At 55.5% G+C, this 23,758-nt stretch overlaps 8 protein-coding genes across 12 annotated transcripts in view; 5 read left to right on the top strand and 3 right to left on the bottom strand.

Moving 5' to 3' along the window:
* The window catches only part of LOC121435313 (H-2 class I histocompatibility antigen, Q10 alpha chain-like), a 731,224-nt gene that overhangs the window by 86,312 nt on the left and 621,154 nt on the right, over positions 1-23,758 (top strand). The window lies entirely within an intron of this gene.
* The window catches only part of LOC121435272 (H-2 class I histocompatibility antigen, Q10 alpha chain-like), a 708,503-nt gene that overhangs the window by 86,636 nt on the left and 598,109 nt on the right, over positions 1-23,758 (top strand). The gene's annotated exons all lie outside the window — the stretch shown is intronic.
* The window catches only part of LOC121435270 (H-2 class I histocompatibility antigen, Q10 alpha chain-like), an 808,095-nt gene that overhangs the window by 211,886 nt on the left and 572,451 nt on the right, over positions 1-23,758 (top strand). The window lies entirely within an intron of this gene.
* LOC121435275 (H-2 class I histocompatibility antigen, Q10 alpha chain-like) overlaps positions 1-23,758 on the top strand; it is a 703,994-nt gene that overhangs the window by 107,785 nt on the left and 572,451 nt on the right. The window lies entirely within an intron of this gene.
* On the bottom strand, positions 156-2,584 carry Rnf5 (ring finger protein 5). The gene is made up of 6 exons (XM_041634570.1): positions 2,290-2,584; positions 1,323-1,341; positions 1,116-1,228; positions 973-1,027; positions 781-898; positions 156-700 (listed from the first exon to the last, which is right to left on the bottom strand). The coding sequence occupies exons 1-6, from the start codon at positions 2,427-2,429 to the stop codon at positions 603-605; spliced, it is 543 nt and encodes a 180-aa protein (XP_041490504.1). The 5' UTR covers positions 2,430-2,584; the 3' UTR covers positions 156-602.
* On the top strand, positions 3,103-12,000 carry Agpat1 (1-acylglycerol-3-phosphate O-acyltransferase 1). 3 transcript variants are annotated; one of them, XM_041634520.1, is made up of 7 exons: positions 3,103-3,406; positions 9,130-9,329; positions 9,500-9,633; positions 9,919-10,094; positions 10,204-10,299; positions 10,395-10,467; positions 10,868-12,000. In XM_041634520.1, the coding sequence occupies exons 2-7, from the start codon at positions 9,139-9,141 to the stop codon at positions 11,050-11,052; spliced, it is 855 nt and encodes a 284-aa protein (XP_041490454.1). In that variant the 5' UTR covers positions 3,103-3,406; positions 9,130-9,138; the 3' UTR covers positions 11,053-12,000. The 3 variants fall into 3 exon arrangements, with proteins under 3 accessions (XP_041490454.1, XP_041490452.1, XP_041490453.1); XM_041634518.1 differs by lacking the exon at positions 3,103-3,406 and adding an exon at positions 3,811-3,954; XM_041634519.1 differs by lacking the exon at positions 3,103-3,406 and adding an exon at positions 4,717-4,998.
* Positions 12,066-13,773, bottom strand: Egfl8 (EGF like domain multiple 8). Its single transcript, XM_041634521.1, has 8 exons — positions 13,670-13,773; positions 13,386-13,508; positions 13,196-13,305; positions 12,996-13,091; positions 12,723-12,893; positions 12,565-12,644; positions 12,331-12,484; positions 12,066-12,166 (listed from the first exon to the last, which is right to left on the bottom strand). Exons 1-8 carry the CDS (start codon positions 13,768-13,770, stop codon positions 12,123-12,125), a joined length of 879 nt encoding a protein of 292 aa, XP_041490455.1. The 5' UTR covers positions 13,771-13,773; the 3' UTR covers positions 12,066-12,122.
* On the bottom strand, positions 15,037-23,506 carry Ppt2 (palmitoyl-protein thioesterase 2). Of its 3 annotated transcripts, none has more exons than XM_041634512.1 (9): positions 23,354-23,506; positions 22,065-22,255; positions 21,690-21,843; positions 21,230-21,325; positions 21,035-21,142; positions 19,321-19,404; positions 19,148-19,232; positions 15,989-16,043; positions 15,037-15,803 (listed from the first exon to the last, which is right to left on the bottom strand). In XM_041634512.1, the coding sequence occupies exons 2-9, from the start codon at positions 22,245-22,247 to the stop codon at positions 15,660-15,662; spliced, it is 909 nt and encodes a 302-aa protein (XP_041490446.1). In that variant the 5' UTR covers positions 22,248-22,255; positions 23,354-23,506; the 3' UTR covers positions 15,037-15,659. The 3 variants fall into 3 exon arrangements, with proteins under 3 accessions (XP_041490446.1, XP_041490447.1, XP_041490448.1); XM_041634513.1 differs by lacking the exon at positions 23,354-23,506 and adding an exon at positions 22,586-22,740; XM_041634514.1 differs by lacking the exon at positions 23,354-23,506 and adding an exon at positions 22,508-22,736.

Here is a 23,758-nt window from a genome sequence, read left to right as displayed (position 1 = left end):
TTTGTGAGAGAAGTGACCTCACCCCTGCATCCCTGGGAGCCCTGCAGGGGAGGGGCTCACCCCATGCCTCCCACCATGCCCAGCATCTGTTCAAGCTGGGCGGAAGAGGTGCCTATCCTAGAAAAAGGGAAGGATAGGGAAGATTTGCCAACAGATTATTTCATCTTTTTTTTAATTGAATCTGTAATAAAGGAGGTAGTGAGGGGTGGAGAGGAGACACTAAGAGTCAGAACTCATATTAGACGGTGGGAGAGAACAATTAAATTAAATCAACAAGTGGAGAATTGGGGGAGAGCCCACCTTTAAACATCAAATCAAGAAATCTGGGGGAAGCAAAGGATTGGAACAAAGGGGAATTGGGTGGCTGTCTTTAGTCTGTCCTCCTCCAGGTGGGGGATGACTGCTACTGAGCCAGCAGCACAGAGCAGCAGATACTCCCATCCGCAGCGGACGGGTCACTCCTCCCCATGGCCTCCCAAAGGAGGCCTTCGCCGACAGAGAAAGGTCATGGAAGTGAGGGTGGTCCAAAAGCAAGGAATGGCCAGCAGGGACCCCAATACTGATTCTCCTCTAGCTAGAGGTGGGCAGGGTGGAGATGCAGCTCAAATACTGAGCAGCCAGAAAAAAAAGAAGATGGCAAGGAACAAGAAGAGGGAATCTTGCCAGCTGGAGGCCGGGTGACCCTGTCCCAGATCCACACCTGTAGGAGAAAGGAAAGCATCAGCAGCATGCTTGCAGGCCAGGAGGGGGCCCTGGCAGGAACTCGGGGAAAGCTCTTACCTGCACCCCTTCGGAAAGGCTCGTGGGCATTGAACACGGTGGTGAAAAAGCCAAAGGGAAAAGCACCAACACCAAATGAGAAGTGAAAGCCCCCGGTGTCACCAAACGGCTGGAAGCCCTAGGGAGGCAGGGAAGATCAGGGAAACCACAGGCTTTGGCACCGGAGGGACACAGCTGGACAAGGAGACTCACCCCTCTGGTCTCTGGAGCTGGTCGCTGGCCCTGGGGGCGGGGTGGAGTTTTCAATCTGAGGAAAGAGAGAGGGGATCAGCATGTCTGTCCCCTTCTTGGGGCGAAGCTTCAACGTTCATTAGCACTGCGTCTGAGTCTCTCACCTGGGATCCTGGGGCTTCTGGCTCCCTCGCCCATAAAGAGGGACAACGTTCTCCCTGCTGATGCCAGCCTTACACACGGGGCACTCTTGCCTGTCTGGCCGTGTCTCCAGCCACTGAAGAGAAAACACAAAGTTTGTTCGAACACAAAGAGGGTTTTCAAGGTCCCCAGCCCTTTCCGTTTCCCTGTTCATCTCATGAGTACATTACCTGATGAAGACAGGGCCAACTGGATGGAGGAAAAGGAAGAGAAAACGAGAAAACAGGTCAAACTACAGCAGAGCCACCGGCACCGGACAGGAGCGCACTGCACCGGTCTTCCCAGGTACTGCCTGCTTTATTGTTATGTTTCTTTCCAGAGTTTCTGCAACTTCCAGCAAACTTGCTCACTTAATTTTTCCAGCTTCTCTCATCTTCAATACCTCAAGTTTTTCCATCTTCAATACACTTGGTACACGCCTCCCTCCCTCTCTCTCCTGCCACCCCCTCACCCCTCCCTCAACCTCTCCATGTTCTACCTCTTAACTTGATTTCCCAATTCAACAGGTTTCTTTTCAGCCCCAATTCCATTCTTGCTCCCATTCCTCCAGATTTCCACCGTTACAGCCCTACGGATCCCTTTCCCTCTCACTTCAAGCTCAGTAAAGTCCCTATCTCTATGACCCTTAAACCTCTCTGGAGATCTTGCCTTTCCACAAGGCCTTTGTCCTTGGGTTTGACAACCCCCCTCCCACACACACACATCCTATCTCAGTATGGACCCACAGTCCCTAGATCTTGCCATCCTCCGAGAGGGGCACCTCCCCTAAACAGACAGTCTCTCTCATCTGTTTTTATGTCAACAGCTGGGTAGACCTAACGGGGTACTTTGGCTCAATCCTCACCAGCACCAACGTGCAGGGTCTTCCATTCCCCATCCCACCTCCTCCTTTTACCATGCCACATACGCACTAGCTCCTAGACCCTCCTTTCCCGACATATCATTTGCACAGAAACGATTCCACACTCCCCCACACCACACACACCAGTAAAGACACCAGTCCCCACTTCAGGCCTTCCCTTGATGGGGGGGGGGCATGCCCTCGAGTCATCGGGCTAACTGCATGGCCCCGCTCTCGGCCTCCCCATCTCAGAGGAACCCCACCCCTCATCCCATGCCCCCGATTCGGATTCTCACCAATACAGGTGGCCGCACACGCTGACCACAGCTTCGCGAGCCGTCTCCAGACATATATTACATTCGAAGGTCGCGCCCGCCCCGCCCCGCTCGCGGTTTGGCCCTTCGGGGCCCCCGTCCTCTTCCTCCGCTGCTGCCATGGCCCGTTCTGCTTCGCCCCCGCGTACCCCTCAGTACCCCCAGACACACACACATATACACTCACACTCGGCACACACACACCCCAACAAACCAGGACCGCCTACTGCCCACGATCGTTGGGCAGACTTCAAGGTTTTCTCATGACTATTGGTCGAGACGCCTGCCAATCATACAGGAGTCAAAAGCCAGACTAGAGCTAGAGGGTGGGGGCGGGAAAAGATGTGCGTGGCCTACCCTTTCACGATGCTGATTGGCTGAGAGAGCGTCAGTCACTGTGCAGGGCCGAGGGATTGGTAATAATGCGCTCAGCTACGGAGGCTCTGATTCGTCTGTGCAGCTGCCAGTCATAGCCACAGACCCTGAGGACTGGCTCGGGCCTGCAGAAGTAGCCCCCTCTGAGCCGCTTCTCTCCTTCGCTTCCGCTTTCGAAGAATGTCTGTGTTCCTATTGGACTTTAGAGCGTACGGTTCCAAGTCAAACGATTGGCTGGAGCGACACGGGGTGGCTACAGGAAGCGAGCATGCGCAATAAGGGGCGGGGGGGGGCGCGGCGTGGGCCAACCCGACGGATGCTGAGTCGACTCCGGTCCCACCCCTCCAACTCTGTCCTGTCGCCATGGCAACCCCTCCGCTATTGGCGGGGCCAGTGGTTCAAAGGCCTCGGCTCGGCCTCATCCGGGCCTTTGGACCGGGGACTCTCTCGGCTTGATTGGGCGGTTTGCTTCGCCGCTGATTGGCCGAGACCTGGAGAGCCGGTGCTGAGCTCGGGAAAAGAGGGCAGAAGTACCAGGGTCGCAGGGTTCAAGATGGCTCCGGCCTCCTTGGGTGACGTAGAGGGCAGAACTTGGGTCCGCCCCTCCCTCCTGGAGAAGTGGGGAGCAGAAGTGGGGTTAGCCCGACGTGTGGATGGTGCGGTCATCGGTCTGCGGCGCTGGTGTTAACCCAACTCTCTCGGTTGGACGACTCAGCCTCTCTAGGTGAATCTCAGAGCAGAACCGAGCCCAAGGCCCACCCGCCCCCGTTGTAATGTGACACAGAGCAGATTAAGGTGGACCTCAGCTCCGTCTTAAATCCTAAGAGCAGGAAAGGTCTGGTCCCACCCCTTTGTGAGCGGGCGCCCGAGGAGCACAACCCACCCCTGAGGTGACCCGCGTCAGGACAGAGTAGATCCGCCCCTTCCTTGTAATTTGCCCTGCAGGTCTTTTTTTTTTGGCTGGACCTCTGGGAGCTTGGGCCGGTCCAGTACTCAGTACTCAGTTACCCACAGTGTGACCCTAGGCGCAGAATTAGGTAACAGTCCTCCCACTACCAAGGGCTCTTCACCAAGCTGTGTAAACTCATTCAAGGCAAAGGTGTCCAGGGGCGGGAGACAGAGACAGGCTCAGGACTGCCCAACACTGATAAAAAGTGTCCGTGTGACTCAGGAATAAAGGAAGGTGAGAAGCTGGGACTCAGTAGAGGGTACGGCGGAGCGAGGATTCCGGAGTGCTGAAGAGATTTAGATACTGAAATGGCGAATATGGAGGTAGGAGTGATGAGCCGGTCCCGAGAGAGGGAGTCAGGCTTGACCAGCAGGCTACTTGCCTTAGTTTCTCATTCTATTACCCCTAGGAAGCAGAGTTTCATTGTCAAAGTCCCGTTGTAGCTCAGGCTGGCCTCAAACTCAGAGATGCTCCTGCCCCGGGGTCTCAAGTGCACTCCACCAACGCCAGCAGCTAGATTGTGTCGGTTGGCTCAGACTGGGTGAGTGAAGGAACTCTGAAAGGACTTAGGCAAACAAGCTTGTAAGGGAGAGAGGGCCCTTTATCCTTAAAGGCTAAAGGTGGGTGGAGGAAGGAGATGGGGGCCCGGGACAAAGAGCAAGTGGACAGAGAGCTGGAAAGCTCGGCAGGGAAAGATGGAGTTCTGGGCAGAAAAGGGTGAACTTAATGCTTGAATTTAGAAGGTACTTTATAAACGTGTGTTTATGGGGACAGGAAAAGGGGTGTTTGGGAAAACTGGAGTTACAGGGGCTGAGCATAGCGCTGCGTTCAAAGAAAGGCAACGGTCAGAGAGCATGTGAACGAAGCTTGAGATGCAGAGGACATGGAGCAGGGACCCGGGGCACAGGTGCTGGAAATGCTGGACCGAGCGCTGGAGCTGGCAGCGGCCGCGAGCCCGGCGGAGCTCTCCCGGGGCGGGGCCAGCGAGAGGTCTGGCCGGCGTGGGGAGGAGATGCTGGTCTCGGAAGAGGCGATTGGCGAGGCCCGCTGCCCATCATCGGCCCTACTTCCTGGCCAGCCCCGGAAGCCAGCACGCGCTGGGAGGGGTGGGGGAGATAGCGGCAGCAGTAGCCCCGGCCCTCAGAGAGCCGGCAGTGGGGAGGGTGTCGGGGGTACGGCCCCCCACCATTCCTGCCGATATGGGCCCAGCTTCCCACTGCCACCACCCCTCCATCGGCCGGGGCTAGGACATCCCCAAATCCTGTCGCCCCCTTGGCACCGAGACAGAGATAGAGCCAGCCGCCACCACCGCTGCCGCAGCCTGGCTGGGGAGGGGGCCCGTCCCCCAGGCCCCCCGCCCCATTGAGGTGTGGGCGGGAAAGGGGTGGGAGGAGGCGGGAGGAGGGCGCGGGAAGGGGCCGGGATGGGGGAGAGATGGGGTTGGGAGGGCCGTCTGGGGGCAGGGTGGCTGGGGAGAGGGGCCTGAGCGGAAGAATGGGAGCGGCGAGGGCTGGGGACCAGCTCCGAGGTGGAGGGCTTGACTAGCGGGCCCTAGCCGGGTGAGGGGAGTGATGGGAACTCCGAATTTGGGACGGGGGTGTGGACAAGGGAATCGCGGAGAGGGGATTCCCTTCAGGTTCCCCAGCCTTCTGCTGCGCCTTGGCCCCACTTGACTTTTGGGTGGCCAGGACTGCTTCCTAGGAATGCTGTCAGGCACCCGTTACTCTCTGGGCACAGAAGCGCTTATTTCTCAGCGGCCTTCCACGTTGGAATAGACCCGTACTAACACGCGAGCGTCTTGTGGGAGGCTCTGAGCACCTTTGACAGGTTGCGTTGCTGTATTCAGCTGACTGCCGCTGTAGGAAAGGACGTTTAAACACCCATCGGAGTGGCCCCCATCCTTCTCATCCCATGTCTTGTGTTAAGTTTGTGACATGCTCCAGTGCCAAGTGTACGCGAGGACTTGGCGTGTCGCATCTGTTGGGGGTTTCCATGGTGCTTACAGGCCTTTTATTTTCCCATGCTTGCTTGTTTGGCTTCACAGGTGCTCATCCACAGCCCTGGAGTATGCAGGATCTTCCTGTGTGGGACCCAGTGGCTAGCCCTGCTGTGACCAAAGGGCTTGTTTGCCTTCATGTGGTTCTCACCACAAATCTGCAAGCCCTGTGATGTGACCTGTCAGTGTGGCGTAACCATAACATGTACTTCTGGTTGCACCTGCCATTTATTTCTTATGTTTTGGGACAGGGTCTCTCTGTGTAGCCTCTGCTGACCTCAGAGTCACAGAGATCCACCTGTGTCTGCCTCCTGAGTGCTGGGATTAAAGGCATGCACCACTATGCCCACCTAAGTTGTTTGTTTGACATAGCCCACACTGGCCTTGAACTTGACAGGGAGCCAGGGAGCCAGGCTGGCCTGGAATTCCTGGTCTTCTGCCTTCCATGTCACCACACCTAGGGTCCCATGGGCCCATTCATTTGCTTTACTTTGCTGACTCCTGACCTGTGTCTTTACATGTTTCCCTCCACCGGCTGTGTCGTCCCTTAGTGCAAGTCTGTCCTGTGGTGAGCCCCCAGTGCCCATGTCCATAAGGATCGTTGTCGTGCCCCTGTGTACTGAGAGAGATGACATCTTCATGGTCTGTACACTGGCTTCCCTGTGGCCGTGTGTAAATGGGGGGCTGTAAGGCTTGTTGTCAGTATTTGGGGGAGGCGATGTTTCCTAATGTTCCTCCATCAGAACGTCCATCCCTGGCCTGCAAGTGTAGCTCAGGGTCCCAGCACGTGCCCAGCATGTGAAAAGCCCCGCACTGCAAAAGCAAAGTGAAGGAAAACAAAAACAGAACCATATTCCCTTATTAACTGATCCATTTGTGGGAGTGTCTACAGCCTTAGAAAACCTTCACCAAGATTTACTGAGCGCCTCCTGAGCCCGCTTCTATCTGGGCATGGACGTAAGACAGTCCTGACACAGTCCCTGCTCACGGCCCGGAGGAGGTGAGCAGGAGAGGCTAGTGAACTTTTTTCCTTTTTGGTTTTTTAAGACAATATTTCTCTGTGTAGCTTTGGAGCCCATTTTGGAACTCACTCTGTAGACCAGGCTGACCTCGAACTCACAGAGACCCACCTGCCTCTGCCTCCCGAGTGCTGAATTAAAGGAGTGTGCCACCACTTCCCGGCCAGTGAACTCTTACCCACTTTGTGTTACCACTAGTTCTCAAGCCCAGTGAACAGCAGACTTACCTGGAAGGCATGTTAAAATACAGGCTGGCCCGGAGCCCAGGCTCATTATGTCTGGGTGAGGCCCGGGAGTTATATTTGTACACCTTGACAACCTCTGACGTGAGGCGTGGTGGCCCACACCTTTAGTCCCAGCATTCAGGAGGGACGGCAGGAAGAGTGTCGCGACCAGTCGGGGGGGATAGTCAGGGATATGCCAGGAATCTGTAATGAAAGCAGGGGCCTGGAAAGGTGGCGCTGAGCTGTGTGGAGCCAGGGGAGGGAAGGCCTGCCAGGCACAGGGAGCAGTGTGGCGAAGCCTTAGCTCATGAAGGACCTGTGGTGAACCTGAGGAAGGCAAGAAAATCATTCTGGAGATGGAGTCAGAGATAGAAGCAAAGCCGGCTTCTCAAAAACGGCCTTTCTGAGAGAAGAGTGCTCAAACTTAGGGTGCAGAAGCCTGTCTGTGGAGGGCAGCGCTAAGGGGGTGCGGTGTACAGCTGGGAGCGGAGGATGGGCCCTTCCAGGTTCAGGACGAGAGAACCTTTGACCTGCCTGGAGACACAGGTCCACAACACCCTTTTTTATCAGCTGTGACCATGCTGCCCGCAGTGGGCAGTGGAGTAAAGAGGAAGCACCCAGAAGGCGGGTTCTGCAGGCAAGTGTCTCCCATGCCTGAGCCTCTCCCCATCCTAGCAGGTGGTTCTGTATACTCCGTTCCGTGTCTGCTGCAGCCCTCTCCCTCTCTTGCTGACCTGTCTGCCCACATTGCCTCCTCCATGAGGCTAGAGGGAGAGAATGGTTGGGTTGGTTTGCCTGTCTGCAGAAGTGCATTGGTATGTCGTGTGTGGGGTCGTAAAGGACTCCACAGGGGAGAAGAGATTTTTCTAGACATGTGTTTGCATTCCTTTTTCTGTTTCTAGGTATGATAGAAATTTATGTCTGCATGTGAACATATTAGCCTTTGCATGCCTGGGATTTTCTGGATCTCTGACATGAGCCTTTTCCTTGTTCCACAGTATTCTGTCACTGTCTCCATGTCTGCTGTGTGTGTGTGTGTTTGTGTATGTGTGTATACAGTGACAGTATGTAGCAGGGCTCCATGTCTGCTCTGTGTGTGTGTGTGTGTATGTATGTATGTATGTACAGTGACTGTATGTAGCAGGGCTCCATGTCTGCTCTGTGTGTGTGTGTGTGTGTGTGTGTACATGTATGTACAGTGACAGGACGAGCAGGGCTTGGGAGCACAGGATGTCTAGGCTTATCAGAGAACTGCCGAGGAGCTGCATGGCTCCAGGTGAGCTCTTTCCTGTGGAACCAGTAATGCTGACAGAACTTTGTAAACTATCTCGTGGCCACACATAGGGTTGAATATACTGCATAAATCAGCGCTGTCTACCTGAAATAAAATGGAGCCGCTCTTGTTTTAAATTTTACTTATTATTTTTTATATGCCAATCCCAGTTCCCTCTCCCTCCACTCCTCCCACCCCTCCCCTTTCCCCCACTTCACCCCCATCTGCTCTTCAGTGAGGTTAAGGCCTCCCCTAGGAAGTCACTTAGATCTAAGCTTCTGATGGCCACAGTAAGAAAGGTGAAAAGAGCCGGGCGGTGGTGGCGCACGCCTTTAATCCCAGCACTCGGGAGGCAGAGGCAGGCAGATCTCTGTGAGTTCGAGGCCAGCCTGGTCTACAAGAGCTAGTTCCAGGACAGGAACCAAAAGCTACGGAGAAACCCTGTCTCGAAAAATCAAAAAAAAAAAAAAAAAGAAAGAAAGGTGAAAAGAAGCAGTGAAGTCCGTTTTCTTGGTATTTTTAACGGAGCCCATCAGAGCCGGAGGGTTCAGTACTAGTGGTGCTCTTTCCTGGCGTCCAGCACAGAGCGAGTGTTATTAATGGGGTGTTTTACATGCATGTTTTTCACCCAGAATCCTGAGGAGTCTGGTGTGCATTTAATTAATATTCCCAGTCCCTCACCATTGGGAGTGGCCAGTACAGACATAGACGCCTGTCCAGAGCAGGCTGTGGTGCCTCATACCTGTCAGAGGACTGCTGCGAGCTAGAGACCTCCCTGGGCTACGGAGCCCCAGGTCAGCTTGGATTAAAATGAAACTTGCCTCAAAAAAAAAGTCCAGCCACAAGTGTTAGCTTGTGCCTTTGCTGTTCCCTTATCACTTAGCCAGAGCTGCAGCGGGCAGCTATCTATCTCAGGCTGGGTTCCTCCCATTCCTGGAGATGTCCCAGCTTTGCCTCCTGGTTTACCTGGCTCCTCTCACCTGCAGGTGACCAGAATGGAGCTGTGGCCCGGGGCCTGGACAGCGCTGCTGCTGCTGCTGCTCCTCCTGCTGTCCACCCTGTGGTTCTGCAGCCCCAGTGCCAAGTACTTCTTCAAGATGGCCTTCTACAACGGCTGGATCCTCTTCCTGGCTATCCTCGCGATCCCTGTGTGCGCAGTGCGAGGGCGCAATGTCGAGAACATGAAGTAAGGGCCAGGGGGCGAGAATCGGTGGGTCCCCAGGGAACCCAAGGGTGAGGCAAGGATGGGGGAAAGGACTGCAGAGACGCCCAGGAAGTCGTAGGCAGGCGGGCACACAGAGGCACGGAGGTGGGCATCAGTGGACCCCACTGGGCCCCCTTGCCATGACCCCACAGGATCTTGCGTCTGATGCTGCTGCACATCAAATACCTGTATGGGATCCGAGTGGAGGTGCGGGGGGCTCAGCACTTCCCTCCCACGCAGCCCTACGTTGTGGTCTCCAACCACCAGAGCTCCCTCGACCTGCTCGGTGAGGCCTCATCACAGGGCCCCGTCCTCTAGCTGAGCCTTCTCTTCTGACCCTGCTTCCCTAGAGACCTTAATTCCCCTCCTCTCTAATGTCCCCCCTGTTCAGGTCTCCTCTCCCGGGGTGGGTCTGCCCTCAGCAGGCGCGCACGCCTGTAGTCAGGTTTGATTTCTCAGGGCTTCTCCAATCCACCTCTTCAGTTTGTGTGGGTGGTGGCCTGGGTGGGTGTGGTGCCTGCTCTGATCCTGCTTATACCCTCATCCATACCCCATCCCCACCCCTGCCAAGGGATGATGGAGGTGCTGCCGGATCGCTGTGTGCCCATTGCCAAGCGGGAGCTACTGTGGGCTGGCTCTGCGGGGCTGGCCTGCTGGTTGGCGGGAGTCATCTTCATTGACCGGAAACGCACGGGAGATGCCATCAGTGTCATGTCTGAGGTGGCCCAGACCCTGCTCACCCAGGATGTGAGTCCTTCTGCGATGGGATTGGGGGGTTAGGGAGCAAATGGCTGCAAACCCCTGATAATCAGTGCTGTGTCCTCATGGCAGCCTCTGACCCTCCTCTTTCCCTCAGGTGCGAGTCTGGGTTTTTCCTGAAGGAACGAGAAACCACAACGGTTCTATGCTGCCCTTTAAACGTGGCGCCTTCCACCTTGCAGTCCAGGCCCAGGTGATCACTGCTGTCCGCTCATCAGCATCCAGACCCCCTTCCTTCCTTCCCAGGACAGATGCACTCACTTCCCTGGCTTTGCCTCTTCTCCCCAGGTTCCCATTGTCCCCATAGTCATGTCCTCCTATCAAGACTTCTACTGCAAAAAGGAACGCCGTTTCACCTCGGGTAAGCTCACCTGGCTTGAGGGCTCTGAGCAGGTCTGGGGAGGGCATGGCCAGGAAGTTGACGGGAGGCCGGGGAATGTCCCTGAGGCGGGGGACCTTAAGTACCCACTGGGTGTGCCAGGTAGGAAGGACCAGTCTCCAAGAGGGAAGGTGAAGCTGGCGTGTGCAGAGTTGTAGCTGATACCAGCTCTGCACACTGTGACCGCACACTGGAATCCTGGAGAGAGGCCTGGACAGCAGCCTGGGGATTTGGTTAGCAGCTGGCGAGCAGAGCAGCGGTCATCCTGGTTTACAGGAGAGACCCAGAAGGTGGAGGAAAGGCATAGCGGGATGGCACTAGAGAGTTGGCCGAGACCCAGGAGTGCCAGCCATGATGCTGTTCCTCATTCCCTCCCCCCCAGGACGATGTCAGGTACGGGTGCTGTCCCCAGTGCCCACAGAAGGGCTGACACCGGATGATGTCCCAGCTCTGGCGGACAGAGTCCGGCACTCCATGCTCACCGTCTTCCGGGAGATCTCCACTGATGGCCTGGGTGGCGGTGACTGTCTGAAAAAGCCTGGGGGAGCGGGCGAGGCCCGGCTCTGAGCTTCCTCCTACCCTTCCCCTCTTCCTCCCCACACCTCTAACCCAGAGCCTGAAGCAGGGCCAGGCCCTCTTCCTGGGTCCCCACTCCCTATTCTCCTTTTTGAGTCTTCAACTTCTGAAGTGAATATGGATACAGCATCACTCCATGTCCTTCCCCACCCTACCCACGGACTCTTCCCGTGTGGGCACAGTCTCCACTGCGATCCCCACCTGCCATCTTGTCTTGTGGGACAGTTGCCTCCCCTCATCTCAAGTGGCTCATCAGATACAAGGGTGGGGACATTCCATCCCATCCTTCCCCAATGGTCTCTTTGTGGCCTTCTCTTCCTCTCCACCCCACACTGGACAATGGACTCATCTGTTGTGTGGAACAATCCATTCCTCACGCCAAGTCCACAGATGGAGTGGGCCCATCTGCTGTGAGGACTCCTCACCCTGTGGCTGGAAGCTGCACCTGAGGACTCCCCAGCTCACCTAGGGAACTCAACACTGTCACCCTCAGCGGGGCTGGGCTCGTCTAACTCGGAGGCCTCATCCCTGCCCATGCCAGGGGCTGAGCACACTTCAAATGCCAATTCTGCTTTCCCCGTCCCTTTGGTAGAGGTCTCCAGGGTCCTGGCCCAGCACCATCTAACCAAATTCCGGAGGGGCAGTCCTTAGAAGCTGCGCTCTCTGCTCCCTGGGGCCTTAGGGGAAAGAACCTGACCCTGGTGAGAGGGAGAGGAGGGCGCTTAATTTATTTCTCTTTCTTTTGAGGTACCTCCCCCTCTGAGCCAGTTTTCATTTCCTCCCAGTGGCACTGGCCACTCCCCTGCCTCCCACTCTAGACCCATTCCTAAGACCCAGGAGGTAGGCGGGGGGCAGAAGGAAGGAGTGGGATCCAGTTTTGTGTGGTTGGTTTTTATTATGGGGTAACAGCAAGCAACTGAGAATAAAGAGAAAGAGAGATCTGGGGGCTTCCCGTGGCTCTTTGCGCCTCTGCGGCCAGGTGGTCAATCCCCCATCTACCAATTCCAGATAAGGCAGTTTTTGTATAAATTAGGGATCCAGGCTGCTGTGGGAGTTCCTTGTCAGCCGTGGAAGTTTGGGCCCAGGCTGTTGTCCTCACAGGCACCTGGTTAATGGCAGAGAGGCAAGGTGGCTGTAGTCAGGTCCCCCAACACTAAGCAAGTGACCCCGGGGAACGGGTCTGGGGTAAGGACAGAGGTGGAGGGTTTTGAGGTGAGGTGCTGAGTTGACAATGTCTTTAGTTGTGGAGGAGGAGCAGGGGGGACTCACAGGCACCCAGCTTTTCCTCAAGCAGCAGCACCTGGTCACTGAGGGACTCGATCCTGTCACCCCGGCCCCACAGCTCAGCCACCTGTTCTGGCTGCAGCTCCTCGGGGGGCATGGGCAGCACTGCTCGGACCCAGGCCCCAGCCTGTGTGGCCCACTGCGAAGGAAAGTGGTACCTCAGGATTCTGGCGCGGTCCCGGGTGCATTCCATCTCCCTTGCCTCTGCCCACTGCTCACCTGCTCCAGCCGCTCCAGCCGCGCCCGCAGCTCTGCAACCTCCCACCTCAGGTTTTGCTCCTCACGTTCTGCTTCTCGTACTAGGACAGAGGAGACTGTGAGCATGGCCTCGCCCACTACGAGGACCCAGGCTTACCCCACAGGCATCTCATACCCACCCTCCACACTGAGGATGCTGGCACTTGTTGAAGATTCCAGAGGCCCTGCTGCACAGGTGCGCCCATCCAAACCCAGAACCAGGGGGTGCGGACAGCCGCACGTGAAGCTGCCCAGGGTGTTCAAACAGCCATGAGAACAGAGGGGGAAGCTGGTCCTGCATTCATCAACATCTAGTTACCAGAAAACAGAGGGGGCTGAAGGGGGCAAGGGCGCCACGGTGGGTGGGGCCATCCCAGCACCCGCCCCCACTGTGGGGCAACCTGCCTGCTCACCCACGTGGCAGTGTTTCCCTCCCCAGCCTGGGGCACACTCGCACTGGTCTGGTCCAGTGCAGACACCTCCATTAAGACAAGGCTTGGAGCAGATGGCTGGGTGCATTTGAAAGGAAAGAGAGTTAAGACCTGGGCTCAGTGCCAGGCCCCAGCACCACCCAGTGCCTCCCATGAAGGCCTCAAGCCCCAGCCTCACTCACCTTCACAGGTGAGAGCTCCTGGGTGTGGCTTCTTCCAGCCCTGGCAGCACACCACGTGTGTCTGCTGAACCTCCCGCCTCACCTCCCGCCAGGCCACGCGGTAAGTGGTCCTAGAACATAGAACCGGGTCAGGATTCCGGGTACCCATCCTGGGCTTGGTTCTGGGGAGTGCTCGGGCGTCACCTCTCACCTGTAGGTGCTGCACACGCGCCTGCCAGCACACAGGGTCAGGTAGGGCTTGTATACCGGTTGACTGTAGGACTCATTGTATCGGAGTGGAACCACCAGGGTCTGGTTGGAGCAGACCCCCACACTGCAGCCATGTCGGGGTGGAGGTGGGAGGCACTGAGTGTGGCGGCCTCAGCAGCTGCTGAGGCCCAGTGCCCTCATTCTAAATGTTCAGTTTTGTTTTACACGGCCAAGTCTGCCCCCCCCCCCCCCGTCCTCACCTTGGCCCTCCCCCTTTGCTGTCACCTTTGTTTGAAAGCTCCTCCTTTGCGCCCCTCGCCTGACATCAGTAGCAGGAGGAATGAGAGTCCAATCTGGAAACCGCCCAGCTCAACCCTGAGCCCCATGGTTCTTCCAGACTCTGTGGGCTGCAGACAAGCAGTTACAGGCTTCTCTCTGGCTGGTCTAGCCTCAGCCCTGCTAAAACAATCTCCTGAGGTCAGGACGTTCACTCTTCTAAAGGAGCACGAGCACTCACATGGTCTGCAACAGCCTGTGCATTTTGTTGGGCATGTCCTGCCATCATCCAGGCTCTCCTTAGCCCCGAGCTCATGGCCAGCCTTCCCACACAGCCCTTCTCAGTGTGCTCCCTCCAAACTGTAGAGAGCCTACACCTTCATGTCACACAGCTCTGCCTCCATTCCTCTCCCACACCACCGCATACACACCAGACACACTCCTTTCCAGCCCCTACCCATCCTAAGGCCAAGCAATCCCGTCCTCCACTGACTTCCCCGACTCCCTACCTGTTTCCCTGTCCAGAGAGTCTGCAGCCCCAGCAGCAGCCGCCCAGACTGGTGGGTGGGCCTCTCCAGCTTGGAAAAGGCAAGGGGGCGGGCCCAGACAGCGCTCTCCCACTTCTGCTCCTTCCCACAAGGCTCTCAGTCTCAGGCCTGTCCTGCCTCCCTCACCCTCTCTTCAGCCAAGCTGCTTAGAAGGACCTACATAACCTTTGAAGGCCCCCAAATCAGAAGTTTCTGGCTCTAGTGGCAACCAGCACCCACCCCCCTTCGACCTAACACAGACTGTGGGAGAATGTGAGGACAGGGAGAGCTGACCAAGGGCAGGTCATGGCCAAGCAGGCAAGATCAGCTGAGGAAAGAAAGCAGTCACAGAAGGGCAGGGGCGCCCAAGGCACCAGGAGAAACTGCCTCTGTCCCTTGATGACATTTATTGGGGGTTGGGGGACATCACCCCCAAGCCAGAACAGACAGGGCTCTATTGTCTCAGTGTGAATTCCTCCTCCCAGGCAAAGGGAGACTCACTGTATAGCCCCTCACCCAGCCCTGACCGACAAAGGTCAAAGGGCATGACACATGCCCACCCTGACCCTCAGCCCCCTCGTCTAGTCCGGGGGTGGCAGGCCAATTCTACCCATGAGGCTGAAGCTCAGCCCCCTAACCCTAGGCCGGGACAGGAAGAGAATTGTCTTCAGCAGGAAAGAACACACAGAGAGTCAGGAACCTAAACAGAATGGGCATTGAGAAGACGGGAAACACCAAGGGAGTCCCCACCCCACAGCAGGCATCTGGGCACCCAGGCCCCAGGCTTTCCATCCCTGCCCTCTTTGGGGAGCCCAGATCCCCTTCACCTGGGAATAAGCCAAGCCACACTGAGGAAAGGGAACTTTATTTTTATAAATACAGGGAACACCCACTGAGGGGTTGTTAAAAGAGGGGCTGGGGCCTCAAAGAACCTAGGCTCCCAGGGGATACCCCAACACTGATCATAGGGACTGGGGGATCCCCAAACCTGAGATGGGCCTTGCAGGCCACAGATATTCCCCAACACTGACACTTCAAAAGTGAACTGTCCCCATAGGGGAACCTCAGAACCCCTCACGGGCGTCCCTCTTGGTGGGGAGGCTGGAAACAGGGAAGTTGAGAAAAGGGGACACTAAACAGAAGCTAAAAATGTCCTGAGTGGCCTGGAAGGGCCCCTGTGGTGGGCAGGGGCTGGGTTCTCCTCCGGTACAGCCAGACCCGGAGGAGCAGCAGCCGCGGTGAAGCCAGTTAAAAACCTGGTGCTCGCTTCCCAACCTCAGCCGTGGGAGAAAGGGGGAGTGTGGAGACATCCCCAGAAGAGGACATGAGGTAGGGGACCAGGACTTGTCATTCACAGAGGAGAGAGGGGAGGATTCAGGGAGCCCTGGGGGGGTGGGGCAGTGTGGGAGCCTGGCATCTGTTTCCCAAGGCCACCACTTGGTCTCTGGGCTGGGGGATTCCTGAGGGCATCTTCAGGAGAGCCATGGTTCGATGCAAGTATCATAGAGCGTGCGGTTGGAGTGCCAGGTGGTATGAGAGATCCCAGCCATCGGACACCTCACTATGGCCCCCCGGGCCAAGAGAGTCTTCAACCCAAAGGAGTCTCGCAAATAAACCTTCAAGGTGGGCGGAGGGGTGTGGAGACACAGGAAAAAGATAAAGTGAGGTACTGCTGCTGCCCAAATCACCCCCGACCCCCACCGCCCCAGCTGCCCCGGCCCTATGAGACAGACCCTTCAGCTCAGGGGTCAGAGGCAGAAACCCAATGGAGGGAGAAAGGAAGTTGTGACAAGGGGCTTACCGGCTGCTCCTCCATCTCCAAGACCGTCTCGTTGGCGTCATAGAAACCAAAGAAGCTATAGAAAGATTTGCAGGGAGAATATCAGGAGAGCTAGGAAAACCAACGTGTGCTAGAGTCCCAGAGAAACTTAAGGCCCCCTGGTGGACACTCAGAATCTTTGACAGAAGATTCCTGCGTGCACACTCCCGCATGTAGACACACCCACACATGACTGGAGAACCTAGCGTGGTGGTGGACATCTACAGTCAAAGCACTCAAGAGGCAGGAGGCTCTCAGTGAGTGCAAGGCTAGTCTGGCCTGGACTACATAGTGAGTTCCAGGACAGCCAGGGCTATGCAGAAAGACCCTGTCTCAAAACCCAAACAATTGAAACACAGAAAAACACGCCTAGCATCGATACTAGATTCAACACTCGCTGCTGCAAAGAAGCCAGCTGGTCGTTTTTGCAGGGTCTCACTGTGAACCCTACACTGACCCTGATCCTCCTGCCTCCTCTTCCTCATGAGTGCAGGGAGGAAAGGCTTTTTGTTTGTTTTGAGGCAGCCTTGGCCTCTGGCTCCGGGTGCACAGCCAGCCATGCCCAGCTAAAATTTAACTAACTGTGTGTGCAATGCCATGACATGATGTGGAGGGCAGCTCTGTGGGTTCAGTCCTCCCACTGTTTTGATCCAGGGATCAAGTGGCCAGGCATCTTTACAGACTCAGCCAACTTTTTTTTTTAATTAATATTGCCAGATGCAGTTGGTGTACACATTAATTCCAGCGCTCAGGAGGCAGCGGCTGGAGGAGCACTGTGAGTTCTGAGACAGCTAGGGTGACACAGTAAGACCCTCTCAAAACAGAAAGAAAGAAAAGCAAGTAGACCTCCTGTCAATACCTAAACAAGTGCCAGCTGTTAAAAGGTTCAGGCGTGGGGGCTGGAGAGGTGGCCCCCTGGTTAAGAGCACTGGCTGCTCCTCCAGACCACCCAGGTTCAATTCCCAGCACTCACATGGCAGCTCACAACTGCCTGTAACTCCAGTTCCAGGAGTTCCAATGCCTTCACACATATACACGTGCAAGCAAAACACTATGCACATAAAATAAAAATAAATAAAGTCCAGGAGTTGCATGGTGGCAAATGCCTTTAGTCCCAGTACTCAGAAGGCAGAAGCAGGTGGATCTCTGAGAGTTCAAGGCCAGCTCTGGTCTAGAGAGTGAGATTCAGGACTATAGAGAGACCTTGTCCAAGAGACTGTGGGAATAAGAAAGCAGGCTGGTTATGAGGCCTGGCCAGGGAGGGATGTCCCAGGCAAAGGGGACAAAAGGGACAGCTGGGTGGGTACAGCAGAGCTGGGTTGGAGGGAGGAAAGACGTTGGAACCCCAGACTTGTGTCTAATCAGATCTCATTATATTGTGTGGAAATGCCCCCTCCCGGAAGGGAAGGAAAACCTAGCAGACAGCCCATTCTCACTGATCACTAATGCTGCAAGTGTAGGCAAACTGTGAGTTCCTGCCCCCACGTGTCCTAATACAGTGATCACCCCAACTAGGTTGTTACAAGGATGGAGTGAGCTAACAGAAGGGGAGGAGCTAGAGAACTGTCAGTTAAGAGCATGGTGGGGGATGGGAGCTGGTCACAGCTGCCTGTAACCCCTCTTCTGGCCTCCACAGGTACCTGAACTCACACACCCACACACTCACACATGACTTTAAATCATGCCGCTGGCTCGGCAGGCAGAGGCGCCTGGTGCCAAGCTGACTCGCTGAGTTCAATCCCCCAGTCCCATACAGTGGGGGCTATCCAAGCCCTGCAGGTTGTCCTCAGATCCCCAAGTATGTGCGGTGGTACATGAGCACACTCCCCTGACCACCGGCCCCTGCCTCCATTCATTGTCCCTGCCACACTATTTCTACTTCAGTGTGGAAAAAACACGACATCAGGGACTTTCTTTGCTGATGCTTCCCCAGGGCCCAGGATGGCACCCGGGCACACACTGATCAATAAGTATCTGTTGAGTAAATTTCAGGTGAACCTCCTGGGTCAACTCCTCATGAGGCAACAGAGGCAGGTGTGTGGGGGCTGCAGAGCCATCCGCTTTCCGGAGGAGGGAGCCGGGCTGAGGTGGACACTCACCGGGCCTGGCACTGAACGGTAGAGACCGTGAGAAAACGGTGAGAAAACGGAGAAAACGGCCGGCCGGAGCCTCACACTCACAAGGTAGTGGTGTCAGCTTTTTTTTTTTTTTTTCTTTTTTTACATAGCCCTGGCTAGCCTAGAACAGAACTCACTATATAGACCAGGCTGGCCTTAAACTCAGAGATCCACCTGCCTCTATCTCCCAAGTTCTGGGATTAAAGGCGTGCACCACCACGCCCAGAGGTCTGAGTAGGATGCTGTGTTCTACTCAGAATGCAGCCCCAGGTAAACTCTGGAACCACACACACAGAACCTTGAAAAACCATCTCTGCAACCTCCTAAGAATCCATGATTACTTCAGAATTATATGTGTATGAATGCTCGTGTGTGGTTTTTGAAATAGGGTCTCAGTAGCCCAAGCTGGCCTCAAATTCACGATGTAGTACCCTGAACTTCTCATCCTCCTCCTCTGCCCCAAGTGCTGGGATGAAACCCGGGGAATGCTAGGCAGGCACCGTGCCAGCTGAGCCTCATCTCCAGCTGCCAGAATCAACAGACTTTTTATACAAACTTTCTGCTTGTCAGTGGCGGTGGTGGTGTTTCTTGACACAGGGTCTCAAACAAACAGCCCTGGATGGCCTGAAACAGAGCCTCACCTGCTTCTGCCTCCAGAGTCCCAGGGTTAGCTCTATCAGGCTTTTGTGTTTGGTGAAACAGTCTCATTATCTTGCCCAAGCTCATCCTGAACTCTTGGGCTCAAGTGATCTTCTTGCCTCAGGCTCAAACATGTTCTACAAGGGTCAGGTATGCAGAACACTTGCCTAGAGTGTGTAAGTCCCTGGAGCTGGTCCCCAGCACTCCCAGAACAGAAGAGGGAGATGCAGATATGGTAATAATGCCTGTCACTCGGGAAGCAAAGGCAAGAGGTAAAGCCTGGGCTACACACCAGGCCCCTGTCTCTCAATGAACATCCACTGTATGCCAGGGGCACTACCAGGCCAGGTCTTCAGCCTCTACAACCCCCTGACTGCCAAGTTACCTAGACTGCCAAGGGGTGATGACTCCGTCGTCAGGACCCCCAATCAGCACCAGACGGCCCACGCGGAGGAAGTTCTTCCGCCACGCTGTGGAGATGGAGAGAGATGGGGTCAGTCACAGGACGCAAACCAGGGTAGAAGCGGAAGAGGGACAGAGGTGGGAGCTGGGCCTTACCAGTGGCATTGGGATGGTCTCTTTCCCCGTTGATGAGGGCCAGGAAGCTACTGGCATTGAGGTACAGGTCGTCGTGGTGAGGATCTGAGTACAAACAGCAGTTAGGGAGACAGCCAGGAGCCTGAGGCCATGGGATTTGACCCCACAGACTGCATAGGAGGGCATAGGTGGCCCACACCTGCAACACAGCAGGCACTCAGGATGTCCCATCAGGAGATCACTTCAAAGCCATCCTTGGCTACACAGAGAGTCAATGGGGCTGGGGGGATGGCTCAGTGGTTGAGAGCACTGGCTACTCTTCCAAGACTCTGGTTCAATTCCCAGCACCCACATGGTGGCTCACAACTGTCTGTAACTCCAGTCCCAGGGGACCCAATGCCCTCTTCTGGTCTCCACAGGCAATGGGCATGTATGTGGTGCATATATATGCAAAAAAACCCTTATATACATAAAATTTTAAAACTTTAAAAAAAAAAAAGGAAGAAAAGTGTAATGGGAAAGAAGACCAGATGGCCAGTCAGGAGACTGCAGTAACAGTGAAGACTGGAGCTAGAGAGATGGCTCAGTGGTTAAGACTTCTCACTGCTCTTCTGAAGGTCCTGAGTTCAATTCCCAGCACCCACAGGGCAGCTCATAGCTGTCTGATGCCATCTTCTGGTATGCAGATGAACAAGCAAAGTATACACATAAAATACATACATAAATCTAACAGTGAAGCCAGACACCCAGCCATAAATACATACATAAATCTAAAGTGAAGACAGACACACAACCATAAATACATATTTAAGTCTAACAGTGAAGACAGACACACAGCCATAGATACATACATAAACCTAACAGTGAAGACAGACATCCAGCCATAAATACATATACATAAATCTAACAGTGAAGCCAGACACCCAGCCATAAATACATATATAAACCTAACAGTGAAACCAGACACCCAGCCATATAACAGAAGGATAAAAATAACGGTCATCATGATCAAAAGCACTTTCTGAGGTTTTCTGTTGTTTGTTTGTTGAGACAGGGTCTATTTAGTCTTGGCTGTCCTGGAACTCCCATATAATTCAGGCTGGTTTCAAACTCAAGAAATCCTTCTGCCTCTCCCGCCCAAGTACTGGGATTAAATGTGCGTACCAGCACCCCCGGCCTGGAAGGTACTTTTATCTGGCACCCAGTGTGCGCCAGTGATTGTTAAAAGTGTCTTACTCTCATTAATTTAATGATACTAATCTGGCCCCAGCATCCAGGCATGCTACCCTGCACTAGAGGCTGGCCCCAAAGGACTAAACCCAGCCTGCTGCCTGTTACTGTAAATAAAGTCACTCACTCACTCATGTGGGCTATGGTCCACACTGCAGCAGCTGAACAGTGGTGCAGACAGACAGAATGGACTCCTGAAAGTTGTCCTCTGACCTCCATGTATGTGTTCATGTATGTTCATGAATGAGAACACGCACGTGCACGCACACACATGCACACAGACTAATAATAATGATGATCCACTAATTTTTTTTTTTTTAATTTTGCACCAGACCACACACTCTGAGGTACCTGGGTGGCTGGCTAGCCAACAACATTCTGAATAGCACCTATTCGATTAGTAAGTGTGGATAAAGGGAAACCATTGCTTTGGTTGCAGAAGAGGTGGGCACGGGCCGCGCCGCCCACAGGGCCGTGCCCACGCGGGCCCCTCCCCCTGGCTTACCATGCCAGTAGTTGCAGATGGAAAACTCCTGGCCCCAAGGACTATAGCAGATCCGATAGAGGTTAGACCGCATGGATGTCGGGAAGAGCCACTTCAAGTAGTCCGTGTCTGAGAAAAGAACGGCAGCGCCAAGGAGCCTCAACCCTCTGTGCCCTGGACATGGCGCCTTCTGTGCAACCCACAGTGCCCACTCACCTCCATACTGCCCCATCTGTGGAGAGGACAGCGAGATGAAAGAATCCACGTTGTGCTCATCCATGACAGACAGCAACGCCCGGCACACCAGGCCCCCTGGAGGCAGAGCGCCAACATTGGAACGGGCACCCCAGTGACCCTTGCCTCTGGTCTCTCAAAACTTTAAAAGAATGGGATCCAAGACTGAAGACACACCCTAGGCCAACAAGTTGCGGGTCACGTGACCGAGCCAAGCTAAGAGTCTAGGCCTCTGATCCTTAACTCTAAGCCATGGAAAATGCGGACAGAGGGGAGCCTCCCTCCCATTCAGGACAGGAGGAAGACGGGTGCTGAGGGAAGCCAGAAAATGGGGGTGCTGGGGGCTCTGACCAGAGCTATGCAGCGCAGAAAAGCAACCGCTGGAAAGCAGCTTCAGGGTCAAGTTCCTACAGGGCTTGGGAGTTGGGAGTGTGTTGCCTACCCTGGGAGTAGCAGATGAGATGTACCCCTTCAGCGGCCTTCTCCATGATGGGGCCAACAGCCTCTCGGAACCCTTGCACCTGCTCCCATAAGGGCCGCAAGCTCTCTCTGCCATCGAAGAGATCAAGCACTGTCACCACAGTCCCGGGGTGTGTCTGTGGGAAGGGGGCAATGCAGCCACTGGGGTTGAACTATGAAGGCCACGTGCATTCAATGCGCTTGCTGGAACCAGGAACCCCCGTCCCCCAAGTCTCCCCCACACTAGTAGCCATACTCTGAGGAACTGGCCTAGAGGGGTTATCTTTCAGCTGTCCACGCTTCCTCCCCAGCCATTATAGCTGCTCCAACACCCTCCATCCGGCGTCCCGTGACAGACCTCATTGATGTAGTCCAGCAGGTGGCGGAAGCTGTATGAACTGTCAAAGAGCCCGTGCACCACGATCACTGGCTTGTAGGACCCGCGGTGGGGTGCGGGAGCTGCGGGCATCAGCAGCCGCAGGAATGGCAGGAGGAGCAAAACCCACGCCGAAGGAAGCCTCTGCCTCCATAGCCCCGGCATGCTCCTACCTGAGAAGGAACGAGGGGCTGTAAGGGAAGTGACCCCCACCCCTCGGCTTCCAGTAGATTCCCAGCAAGCAACCCTCCGGCCTCCGCTCCTATACCAGGTCCTTGCCACAACAGCCTACTTTTTACTTCAGTAGGCTCGGCACAAACACACCCCCTACCACCTCGCCACACTAATGCTCACCCTAAGTCCCGCCCCCAACTTAGCGCTCAAGGGACTTGGTCCCTAGGCCCAGGATCTTCCGTAAGCATCACCTCGGCCATGCACAACTCCGGGTTCTGCAAGGGCCCCGGAGCAGCAGCCCAGGCCCCACGGAGAGTGGGAACTCCCACCTGGCCTGGGTCTGGAGGCTTCGCTCCGCCAGCTGTTTACTTGTACCCAGTCTGCAATCCACCGGGTGGGAGGGAAAGGGGGACCAGGAGAGCGCGCAGGGGGATGACGGATGGGAAGGGGGGTGCTCGGGGTCGCGCAAAGCCGTCACGTCCGGGGCTTTCCCTGACAACAGAGAGAGCGTCCCCTGCAACTCGGACCGCGGACCGGAGGGGCAATGGAATATTCCACTGCACACAGGGAGCTGGGGAGGAAGCAGGCGGCGGAGCGATCCATTCAACCGGAAGGGGAGACGCAATAGCAAATCATGGGTATATAAAGGCTTTCGTAGGGTCGGCTGCATTCAGCCACCCAAGGGTACTACTTCCCCTCCTTGATGCGCCCAACTTTCCAATCTAGGCAGGTTTTCTGGCTTTGCAGCAGAGCCCGAATTTCTGTTCCCAAGGTGGGAGGGGGGGGGGGTGTAGGACGGACGAAAGGCTAACCCAGCGTCTAACTGGACGCCAGGCGAGTGGCAGGCAGCGTGCCAGGCCGACCCCAACCGGAACGCCCCTCTTCCGTCCCGCTCCCGACCAGCGCCTTACAAACTCTTCACTTTGAAGTGCGTGTTGTGACCTTGTCTCCGGAGACGCCAAGAGTCCTTCAGGCCCCTTGAGTGAAGTGCAGCCAGGCCCAGTTTCTCTGGCCCTACTTTTATCTCGGGGTTCACGACCAACCCTTCAAGACCCACCTTCCATGGGCGGAGGGCCCCAGGGGCTTTAGGGACTCACCATCGGATTTCCACCAGTCTTTGAGCCCTGAGCGATCCCAACAATCTGCTCCTCAGATCTCAGCGGGCAGCTAGCGACACAGACCCTGCTACTGCAGCCAGACTTCTGCGCTGCGGGTGCTGGCACCACTCAGCCTAGCCGTGACCCTTGCGCGCGCCCGAGTGCTCCTGGCTGGCCTTTACCCGTCAGGGCATTTACTTAGCAATTAAATAAGGCTCCAGGATTTCTGAGCATGCCTGAGCCGCTCGGACTGTATGCAGGGTCTTTGCTCAGTCTAAACTCGACTCTCAATAAAACCAGACGCGTGTAGTGAAGCCGGTGTGGGAGGAATAGATCCGGGGTTCTCTCTGATCCATCCACGCTTGAAAAACCAGAATCACCGGTATGAGGCCGTGATGCAAAAAT

Source organism: Microtus oregoni, unplaced genomic scaffold, assembly GCF_018167655.1.
Source record: "Microtus oregoni isolate MIOR12 unplaced genomic scaffold, Mior012 000046F_ref0000063, whole genome shotgun sequence".
Taxonomy (NCBI): domain Eukaryota; kingdom Metazoa; phylum Chordata; class Mammalia; order Rodentia; family Cricetidae; genus Microtus; species Microtus oregoni.
This window is presented reverse-complemented; position numbering and strand designations above follow the sequence as displayed.